Source organism: Amia ocellicauda, chromosome 19 (genome assembly GCF_036373705.1).
Source record: "Amia ocellicauda isolate fAmiCal2 chromosome 19, fAmiCal2.hap1, whole genome shotgun sequence".
Classification (NCBI taxonomy): Eukaryota; Metazoa; Chordata; class Actinopteri; order Amiiformes; family Amiidae; genus Amia; species Amia ocellicauda.
In genome coordinates this window covers 11,591,776-11,603,723 of record NC_089868.1, presented here as the reverse complement: position 1 = coordinate 11,603,723, position 11,948 = coordinate 11,591,776, and the positions used below count along the sequence as shown (strand labels likewise).

The 11,948-nt window shown below is 38.0% G+C and overlaps 1 protein-coding gene across 1 annotated transcript; it reads left to right on the top strand.

The window, feature by feature from the left end:
* Positions 1-843: 843 nt before the first annotated feature.
* Positions 844-11,267, top strand: lpar3 (lysophosphatidic acid receptor 3). The gene is made up of 3 exons (XM_066691789.1): positions 844-1,047; positions 2,635-3,391; positions 10,185-11,267. The coding sequence occupies exons 2-3, from the start codon at positions 2,647-2,649 to the stop codon at positions 10,505-10,507; spliced, it is 1,068 nt and encodes a 355-aa protein (XP_066547886.1). The 5' UTR covers positions 844-1,047; positions 2,635-2,646; the 3' UTR covers positions 10,508-11,267.
* Positions 11,268-11,948: the final 681 nt, after the last annotated feature.

The window sequence follows — 11,948 nt, the reverse complement described above, 5'->3', positions numbered from 1 at the left end:
AATGGCAAACCTGTATGTGAATCATTGGTGTGATTGTATGACCAACCCCCCACCAGCAGGATTACTCTCTGGAGGAGTTTCATACACTGCAATAATCATTACTGGATTACACCTGACTTCCAGTGTATCCTCCTTGATAAGGAGACTTGAAAATAAAGTACATGGGAATTGGTCTATTTTTCACACTAACCACATGAAGTGAAAATACTGAGATTATTAGCTCTGAGGTTTTGGGTGTGTCTATGAGTTTATTAATTACATGGTTTCAGAATTCAGACCAGTTTATTTGAACTATACAGAAACACTCTATTAAACTATTGTGTACTCAAACCCCCAAACCTCAGAGCTTGAACTACCCAACAGATTTACATCAACAGGAGACCATTCCCGTACTAACTGTATATGTATGACCTGTCATAAATTAAAATGTATTTATATGTTTGTGAAATGGCAATATTTCTTTAGTTTATTGTATTTTGAAATATAAAAGTGTTTTGCACTCTTGGGTTTTACTTCCACTAACCCATGCGTAATGGATCCGACTTGATCTCATTTGGGGCGAGGGGGCAGGGGTGAATTGCCTTGAACGAATGCAACACATATTTCTAGAGGTTGAAGTGTGTTTATCAAAAATAGTTTATCATTTTATTGTAGCTAATACAATAACTGAACTACACTGAACATCCCCCCCATTACAATCTGAATCACCCCAAGCTAAAAAAAATGAAAGATCTCCCCAAAATGTCCCACTGAGCACTTAAAAACCCCCAATTTGGCGGTACATCCCCCCAGTCTGCCAACACAACTCCACAGCACTTTGCACACACCAAGAAGGAGGAGGTGGCAATTGTAAGTAAAGAAGAAACCAAGAAAAAAAGAAACGTGTGGCAGCGGCGTCAGAGGCTGAATACTGGACTCGCCTGGCGCTGCTCTCCGCAATAGCGACCTCCTCGAGCCTCACTGTGACAGGACCGCTGATGACGTCGCCTTAATGTCAAAATATACCATTCACTAATGAAAAGTCGACAGAAGACACATCACATCTAAGTAAGTACACATCTAAACTACACTTTATCTGTGTTTCTATTGTCTTTTGCCTTAGTTGCTGCCGGGTGTTTTCAGAGCTGCATCGTTTCAACGTATAAAGTTAGACTGCTGTGCGCGGTTTGGATTGGCTTTCTTAATTACGCTGAAACCAAATGGAAAGCCATTAAATCGTTGTATTGCCACTACTGTGCATCTCATTTTAGTTTTAGTTTTAGTTAGTTGTTCCCTTAAACTGTGTGAAGGCAGTTCACAACAAGAAACCAAAGCAATACTAGTTTAATAATAAACAATATAATGTACTTGTAAATGAGTGTGTGTTCTCCAGTGTACACCGACTGTTACGTCAGTGTCACATTTCTAATACTTTTCTGTTCAAGATAAGGAAATCCACACGTTTCCTTGCGAATTACACGGTAATTCCTGTGGTTATTTAGTTAGTCTTACTTGGTGTTTTTACACAGTAGTTTCTGAGGTCAATTACAAAGTATGCATCTATAAAAGAGAATGTGCTGATGTCCAGTTCTGCCTTCCTATTAATGCTGTGTGATTTTACATATGCAATACATATATGTTTCTCTTGAATGCAGTCCTCCATCCTATCACATATCATGTTGGTGATATGTGCTGTACAAAGTTCAATTTCAGATTATGTGGAATAATGTATAGCTAGACTACAGGGAAACTCAAACCCAGTTGTTGGTTTAACATCTAATTTAATTATTTTAGCAAGCAAGTACAACACAGTAAGGATGTTCTGCCCCAGTAAACAAGACTTAACAATCCTGTTTTTGCTACCATGACAGCCCTGGCTGATTTAGCATAGTTCTTCTTTGCATTTATTTTAGTTTTACTTCAAATACCTGTGCTGTGAGGGGAAAAGCTCCTTTGTGGCTCATATTTGTGTGCATTTTGTACTTCTAATATGTCTAATATGTCTATAACCACAGAGAAAGGGGTGAGGTCAGAATCCTTTCTTCCTGTATTCAGTCTCATTGAAACCCTGCTTTCGTAAAGATTAACCAGTTCTTGGAAGATCTATGAACCAGTTCTTGGCAGATAGATTAATCAGTTTGCAGGTTCATTAGTAAATCTCAACACTTTCCAAGAAGAGAGAAACATGCAGGGTACGATCCAGACTGACTTTGGAGTCTGTATTTATTTGATTTTGTTTACTTTTTGTTTATAAAGTTAAATGAAATATAATTAGGGTTTATGTTACACTTAATTGAATGTGACAGATGCAGGTGTCAGTAATGTTGTATTTCACTTTACTGTGGCATACGTTCTTAATTTAGTGCTGAGATCAATCAAGGCACAGTGCTTGCAAAACTCCTATGAGTTTTACACTAAAAGAAACATATAAATCAGTTAATGACGTTCACCAGCAATAAAAACCAAAAAACTGCTTGGTGGTATATTTGGAACCACTACCCTTATCTGCAATATCTGTGTGCTACCAGAATGTGCACACATAAAAACAATACTCAGATTATATAAAATTGTTATTTGAGTACTTCTGTGCTTTAAGCATACATTACCATGATCTGTATTCTGACTGTAACCTTCCTTTTTCCACTCTGTTTCCAGGAACTTGCCAAGATGGACAGTAATAAGAACAACTGCTATCATGATATGCCCATGAGTTTCTTTTACAACAACAGCAACCAGACCAAAGATGAGTGGGACTCCACACACCTCATTATTGTACAGGTCTTCGGCTCACTCTTCTGTCTCTTCATCTTCGTCTCCAACGCAATGGTCATTGCCGCCGTGATCACAAACCGCCGGTTCCATTACCCCTTCTACTACCTTCTTGCTAACTTGGCCGCTTCGGACTTCCTGGCCGGGATAGCTTATGTGTACCTCATGTTTAACACAGGGGAAGTATCCAGGAAGTTGACTGTGGAGCTGTATTTTTTCCGCCAGGGTCTTCTGGATACCAGCCTCTCTGCCTCTCTGACGAACCTGTTTGTGATTGCCTTAGAACGCTACATCTCCGTCATGAGGCTGAAAGTGCACAGCAACCTGACCAAACGCCGGGTGACGGTCTTAATTTTCTTTGTCTGGGCTATTTCCATCTTCTTGGGTGCCGTTCCTAGCCTGGGCTGGAATTGTATCTGCAGCTTGGAGCACTGCTCCAAACTGGCCCCCATCTTCAGCAGGAGCTACCTGATCTTCTGGTCTGTGACCAACCTCTTGTTGTTCCTGATCATGGTGGCAATCTATATGAGGATATACATGTACGTGAAGAAGAAAACCACAATGCTGTCCCCTCACACTAGTGGATCTATAAATCGGAAGCGGACGCCCATCAAGCTCATAAAGACCGTAATGACGGTGCTCGGTGAGTTCAGATCTCTGCAGCAATACAGCATCCTTGGGGGGAAATGCTTACTTCCAGTGAAACCTTTCTTATTATAAAGGTTTAATTTAGTAAGCAAGGCACAATGTCTGGCGTGAATACTTGACTATCTCGTGATGTTGTCATACGCCTCTCAGCTGTTTTAGACTCTAACCCATGTCAAAGAGGGGTAGTTGAGACAATCCAGTTTGTGTTAAGCGGACCCAAATTCCTCTGTGAATCTTGGGCTACAGAGATGGGCTACAGGAGGGCATTTGGTTAATGATAAAACAAAATTGGTTTGATTAAAATCTCTATAAAAAGCCGATGGAGGCAGTACATCCCACACATGACAGTGTGATAACAGGACCATTAAGACATTGGGCGTAGGAGTACAGTTGAGTGATAATCATATTCCAAAGTCCGGTTCCATAATTAGACACCAAAGTACAAGAAGTGTTCATAATACCTATTCATAATGTCTATTCTTTCAGATTTTACAGATTTTATTTTGAGCCAAGTCTTACTGTACTTTTAGGCACATTTTCTACTACTGTGTCTAGATATCTTAGCCCCAGAATAAGAGGTTGTTGTGACAATTGGTGTGAGACATTTGTCTTGGTTTTGCCGGTGGTTCATGGTTCTTGAAGAGATAATTGAAGATACGTTGTGCCAGAATGCTACTTTGGTTTAGTTACAATACAGAAAAAGTCACACAGTGCTAAAAGTGCCTTTTAAAAAAGAGTTATGTCACTACAGAATAATTAAATAGTCTAATTCTGTGCTGAGTTGGATCCAATGAGTAAGACTGACAGATGTATGATGATGGAGCAGTTAAAGACAAACTGAACAACTTGGAAGACACTGACCGAGCCTCCATATGTGATTTATTTTCACTTTCACATCTAGATCAGGCTAAATAAGACTTTGTAAATATACGTCTTTCTTAATTCTTGATGCCAGGCTAATTATACGTTGAAGGTTGTTTCTATTGGCATATGTGAAGAGGAAATATTGCATATGAATATAGAACAAGATCCTATTGACTTTAAACCAATGCCTTATGCAGTCTTTATTTTCTTCCAGATGCACTTTAGCCTCTAACATTCTGGGATTACACCAAAGTATGATTACAAGTTGCATGTTTGATTCTTCAGGTGAAAACTTCTGGCACCTTTCCGACAAAATACGATTTTCAGTTCTGCTTACACAGGATCTTTGGTAACCAATTTAAATGTACAGCAACTAGAGAGGATAAAATGCCCAGATCAGGTACAACTTCATAATTTGCAATTCGTGGGTGGGTCAAAATTTTGATTTTGTCAATGTAAAAAGGCAACAGCACAATTCTATGAATCCATTATAATGTAGATAAATGCTTGAGGTGCCAGCAGGTATGAATTTGAATTTCCTATTAAGTGACTTGGAAAACTTCAAGTTCTGATCTGTATTTGTTGATAGTTTATTGATTTGTTTAATTTGTGCTTTGGGGAAACCAGAAAGTGAACAAAGCTGCGTAGAATAATAATGTTGCCACTTCCTCTTGCAGTTAACACAGTTATGACTGGGTGTACTGTCATGATGCATGATATTTATTTAATGATATCTGCACAGTTGAAATCTAAAAAGCTCTATAAATATAAATTAATTGAATCACCACAATTCCAGAAAAAATAGAATAGAGAAAAAAATATAAAACATGGCCAAAATCAACAGAGCCAGATGTGATTTCATAGTAAATGTTTTATTTTGGGGGGGAACTGAGATATGTTTTGCATAGTGAAAAACCATAACCTAAATTAATAGGTACACTCCATACTAACATTTCATTATAGCAGTATTCAATCTTAGGCTTTGAAATGTGCTTTGACTCGTATATATATGTATACATTTTAATTTACTATATGCTTGTCAATGTGGACTGCTGAGGCAAAAAACAATTCTAAATTAAGATAAATTGAGGGCATTGCCAAAATGGACAATTTCTTGTTATATTATGGAAGTGTATTCACCACTGTTCAAGTTATTTCTTACTATGGTTTTAGCAGCTGTATTTGTGAACTGATGTTATGCTACTATTTGATAGAACAGACACAATCCACTTGTTTAGTCAGGATGTCAAACATCTGATATTAGGTCAATGTTGACATTTGTTTCAGAAACAGACAAGATGCTGTCACCCTTTAATTGATGATGGCCTGTGGCACCACACCCACAGGTTGTAATTTCATGGTAGATTGCAAAGTTGCTCTCAGTGTGGGAGAAAAAATAACACATATACTCTAAAGTTACATATTTTGTTCTGTGAGACTCCGTTTTTTTAAGTGGGCAAAAATAAGAGCCCGAAATGAATTTAGTTTTTTTAAAGGATTAATATAGGTTTTAACTAATTAAGCAAACACAGGCTAATTGTCAAGTGTTGGTAATTGCCATTTCTTCCATGTTTTCTCTGAAACAATTTTCCTGATCTTCAGTGACAGATAAGAAGAAAAATGTGTGCTTACTGCTTATGCAATCACATTATGGGCCACAAAGTTACTGATCTGTATCTTGTACTGAAAACCTGCAGAATATAACCTTGCTTCTCAAACCTGTTTAGCTATTTGATCAAGACTGGATTAGCCTGTGTGGTGAAGAGTCTTTAATCATCATGCATTTTAAATTTTTAAGGGTGTAGTGTTTTAATTTGCTTTGACAGTAGCATGCAAACACTGTGCATGTCTTATTTCATTATTTTGCTCACTTATTGGTGAGGAAAGTGACATACAAATCTGAATAAAAGGGCACAAGTTATTGATGGCAATGGGCTGGATTTTGTAGTAGTGGATAAATACAAATACATGACTGTTTGGTATAGTATTCTTGAATATGGCTACTGTTTTGATACTGGTCTCAGTTGTTTTTTTAAATTACTGGAACATTACAACTATTGCAACTACGTTTTCTCATAAGATGTGTAATATAGTGTGATACATTGATAGAGCGTGAGAATTAGTATAAGATAAAGAGATACAGTCAGCATAATTTATAGATAAAGGGGAAGAGAGTGGTTAACAAGTTAAAGTTGCGGATTCCGATGAAAATGAAACACTCTTATATATAATTTGTGTAAAAGGCTCACTGTAAGGTAAAACATGCAAAACGGGTGTGATTTAAGTTAGGAAATCTGTTTTATTTCTAGACCATTTTTATGTTGGATAAGTTTCATTCTACTATTCAGTGATGAGAAGAATGGTATTTCCCTTCATTCACGTGTGATACAATATTACTCTGCAGGCATTCATTGTGAAAGGCAGATAAAAACAGAAGATTCAATTATTTTATTGTCAGGATAGTAAGGAGGGGTGATTGTTCTAGCAGGAGCCCTGACTCAGCACAATCCTGTGTACTTAAGACAACATTGTGTAATGTTTATAGTGTTCATGGGTACATATCACAAACAGATATTTTAACGACTAGCAGTCTTTCATTCCAACAAGTCTGAATTTAAGCCACATGCCTGTTTGATTCCTGAGTCTGAAGAACTTCCAGAGGTGTAAAGGGGGTGGAGTGGGTGGTATGTACCCATACTCAAGAAATGACTCACATTTTACATGACAGAAACCGAAAGAGTAACACTTGGATAAAGGCTTATAATGCCATATAATAATATAATATAATACAATACACATATAATGCCCTACTATACAAATGATAACCACTAAGGCAATACATTTAATCTCCGGATAAGAATTGTGTCAATGAAAAGCAAAGAGGCAGCGTGGGGGTGTTTGGGGGGTAAAGTGAGGCAAGCAAAAATGTCTGTGCCAAACAGTAGGATAGGATAGTATCACCATGATCTAGTAATTCATTCAGACATATATGTTTTGTTGTTACTTTAAAACATGATATTTTCCAGTTATAAAACTGTGTATGCATGGCTTATTGTTACATGATTTAATCTCATGCCATCCTGTGTTGATTTGCACCGATTCAGTAACATTCAAAACCTACTTAGCCTGCTTTTTATCTGTACTAAGAAGGTTTTATAGGCATAAAGCCTCCAATCATTTGCCATTTATAATCTTGGTGTGTTAGGCCTCATCAAGAGCCGAATCATGAGGTGGTTCTCAAATATTGAAAGTTGAGAGAAGGTCTAATTAATACTACTCATAAAGTGTTTCATATCAGTGATGTGCAGTCTAAAACTGCTGTGGGAACTATTTATGTATTTATGTATTTCAAGTGTCTAGCTGGTTAAATGGCAGGCATTGTTAGATTAGGAATGTCTTTTTTGTCTGTGGTTTTAATGTGCCTGACAGATAAGAGTGCTGTGGGGGAGTTTCTAGTTTCTGGTACATTGCGTTTTTTAAGTTGTACAATTATCTTTCAAATGCTTTGCTCAAGGACGCTGTTTACAAAGGCTGGCGTCAGATGTTAAATAGTATCGAAATGGCTTTCTGTGAGGGACACCAAAAACTGTGCACTGATGCACTTCAGTTAATGAGTGTTTGTGCACCATTAGAAAGCATTTCCCGTTAGCTTTCTAATTCAGCTCCTGTAACTTTTAAAGGTGAATGTAATTAGCCATCTAGTGAATACATATGTCTTTGAATTCACAGCTAAAACGTAAGGATTCTTCCTATAATGTTTTAAGTGAGCTGGTTAAAAAAAAAAAGTATTCTGTATATTTGAACTTAATGTTTTATTAAAGAATTCTTGCAGCCCAAATAGCTTTTCTAAGCTAACAGCTAAAATGTTTTAAAACAGTTCCTTTGTGGGATTATAACACAAAGTTGATTTACCTCCCAAGTTATTTTGACCTTGTCTGTCCTATAGGCCGAATTGATTTCAGCTAAACATGAAATCTACAGGTGTGAATATAAACTACTCTCAAATGTGCAAATGGGTGTGACACTATATTTTCACTAACGCTTTGCTTGTTTAAGATCACGCACAAATGCAGTGGACCTTGCTGACACAACAGGACCTGTAATACTAGCCAGACTTATTTATTGTTTTGTTAAGCCTTTTAATATATTTATAAATACAAATGTATTTTCCTTACGAGAAGTATGAGAAGGGAATCTGGGCAGAGCTTGCTTGCCAATTTGACAAATAGCTGGAAGGGATTCCTCCCTAGGAAGACACAGAAATAAATGTGAGAGACAAGAACTCGGTGATGCCCGAAAGTTGACATCTCTTGAGATTTGTGCTCCTTCAAGCTTTGTTTTTACAGAAATTGCTACTCCCATCACACTCTCCAGCTGGAGGGTTTGGTTTATAAGCCACTTTAGTTGAAGGGGAACATGTTTGTTAGTAGCTGACAAACGCTTATCAAATGTTGTGTTTTTTTTAGTGTGTTGGTTTGGTTTGTTTTCCTTTAAGCTTAGATTTGCATGTCACAAACATTTTTAATATGACCACTGTCCCAAATAAAATATTTTTTTTTATTGATTATCAACATTACTATCAAGATTAATTTACAGAAATGGTACATTTTTATGTGTTAAGTTATTGGGGCTGTATGCCTTGTCTATGAACTGGAGAGGGTTCAGGGTCTCTGTGCAGTCTGTGTTGTTTGGGAGGTTATGTGTTATGCCTGTTAACATCCCACAGTAAGATTATACCCCTAAAGACCTCATTGAATCTATCTATGGCTCATCATAGGTCTTGGAAAAACAAACTTTAAATGCCCTGAGACACCAAGCAGAGAAAAGGGCTTGTATTGCAATGACTCCAGATTGTAGACATATAATTGTTCCCAGGCAAATATATATTTTACCAAGACAAAAAAGGGATGAATATGCACATGGGTATAATAGCCCAGTGGGGGGACATTGTCTAATGCCTTCCAAATAAAAGCCCTGGGTTGCTTTCATCCAGTTTTGCAATAACAGTAAATAGTTCTTCATGAAATGTGCACATTGCTTGTGTCTGTATCGTCATTGTTGTGTTATTGTAAGTCATAGAGGGTGTGTGCCTCTAACTCTTGTACGGTCTGTACAGCCCTGGCTTTGTTTCCTGAGGTACCCGGGGCATGCTGTTACAGGCATGGTCCTCAGTGCCACTAGGAATTCTGGTTTTTGTCTCAACATGCTCGTCTTTGGATTCAGTGCGGTCATATAGGTCTGAATACTAGTGGAACTGTAAACAAATGATGTGTAGAGAACAATGGTATATTTTTAAAGTAGAAAATTCCCACTGTGCTATACTGAAAACTTTTTTCCCCCACTGGTTAGAAATGGAGAAGGGGGATGTCTCTGAGGTTTCAGTTACTATTTTATAAACACTAAAAGGTGTTAGATATTCTAAATACTGGTTGTTGTTTATGAATATCATCACAGTCTCAAAGTCTGTACTGCATGCCTCTATAGTCTGATGATGTAGTAATGTTTTTATTCTCGGTTTTCCTTCCTTAGCAAAAAGAGAACAAAAGAATATTTGTGCAGTAGTAGTAGAAAAATATATGATTTGGTAAATGGAGATTATCTTGTATAAAACAAGTCTTGTAAAGAAAATAAAAATAAAGTAAATGGCTTCGTGAGAAACAGACTGTTATAAAAGAATTGAACTTATGAAAGTAATTGAAAGTATGATTACTAGCTTTTTCTTAATGCTGAAGATGAAGCCACACTGGCTCAATTTCGATGAATTCTGACCAGTAAACTATTTAATATCTAGAAAAAGTAGTCAAGCCTTCAGTATTATTAAAATTATTATTTTTATTTTAACTGCATTGCACCCTGTTGTGAGCTTATTCTGCATTGTCGGCACTAATACCATCTTTAATGCTTTGGGGGGTTGTGTTACCCAGGTGCCTTTGTAATCTGTTGGACTCCTGGGCTGGTGGTTCTGCTGTTGGACGGCCTGAACTGCAAGCAGTGTCAGGTGCTGCAATTCAAGCGCTGGCTCCTGCTTCTGGCTGTGCTGAACTCCGTCATGAACCCCATCATTTACTCCTGGAAGGACGAGGAGATGTGGATGACCTTAAGGAACATGATACGCTGTGTCTGCACTGGGACCAGGAGGCAGAGGTCTTCGCGCGCCAATGCCCGAGCCCTGAGCTCCACCCAGGACAACAGCACGAACATCACAGAGGAGGGCAAGATGTCCCTTCAGCAGGCAGGCAAGGAATGAGCTCATCTGCAGGGCAGAAAAGGAGAGGAGACCGCAGAGGACACTGCTTTACACTGACATGTCTGTAGGGCCAAGGGAGCCCGTTGTGCCACAGCTAGGAGACAATGGATTCACCAGCTCCTATCAGGTGATACCTTAGTCCAAGAAGACGTAGGAAAGGTGTTAGGCACCCATACTTGTTCATGGAGGTCTAATCTGTACAGAAGTTGCCCGCCAGGAGCCTGATTGACTTCGGAAAAATTATTTAGCTTTACACAGATTGTGGATTTCTGAGGACTGGTACAACATTGAGAAACCTTACAAAAGAGCCTTATAAACAGTTAGTAGAGATTGTGTGTTACTACACAACGCACTTGTGTACTGTGATGCCCATAGCACATTATGATGCAGTTTCTCTCTCCATGATCTCTCCAAATCTCAGGATCAGACTTATTTAACAGTGTTTTTTTTTTTTCAAGGATTACGAAATGAAAATCCTTATACTCACGCCTGGAGCTCCTTGACTATGACCAGGGTTGACTGATAGTAATGATTTCTTTATAAGGAACTGTGTGTAAATTTGTATAGAGAGTATACATATTATTGTGTGAATATTTATAGTTTCTTCTTATTTAGAGATTACCTTTGAGACTATACCCTAAAGCGTTCATTTTCAGTACAGTACATTAATTTAATAAGAGGAAGCATTTCTTTCACCATGTATTACTATTTGTTTTTTGTACTTTCAATTGCGTCCAATAAATATTGTGTTTTGCTCTTATCAAGCTTCTTTATGCTCCAAAAGTGACTTAAACTATTTTCTTAAATGCTGGATGGTGCATTTTATTTCAGCAAAGTATACCAAACCAACAAAAATCCATTGGTTCCACTACACTACTTCATTCCACCTTTTCAGCGATTTAATTTTCCCTATGATCTCATGAAATTGCTCGACACTGTCTATGAGAAGATCACGGAGTAGACTTGATCTTTGACCATGTCCATTTTAGATGTGTGAAATGAAGCCCACAAGAATGTCCCCTGAGAGAGGCTGAGAATGAGAGATACTGATTTGACACATCAGGTCCAACTGCTCTGTTACCCAAAGTTTCATACTTTGAATTGCTTCCTTCAGGGCTGTGTGTGAAAGTTGGGAACGCAACCCTTGCCAGAGTAAGGGAGCTCTGTAACAACACGTTCTTCACCCTGATGGTTATTATCTTACATCAACACGCAGCTTGAGAGCAGGCTCAGAAAATACTTTCGAGGTACAATGAAACGCAAGCCTCCATTTTTAAAACATGACCTGAGATGTTACTGTGGGGGCGTATTAAGTAATTTCAGATGTAAACACTGAGAAGCTGAAAGGCTGGGCCATTGCTCACCAAGATCCAAGTGCACCTGACAAAGCATAAGATCTGCAGGTACATCTGTGGAGACACCTAAGGTTACAACTGCAAAA

Excerpts from the sequence above, each read along its gene's own strand:
- lpar3 (XM_066691789.1), top strand. The coding sequence starts at position 2,647 with ATGGACAGTAATAAGAACAACTGCTATCATGATATGCCCATGAGTTTC. Across the intron at positions 3,392-10,184 it reads GACCGTAATGACGGTGCTCG|GTGCCTTTGTAATCTGTTGG; the intron begins GTGAGTTCAGAT and ends TGTGTTACCCAG.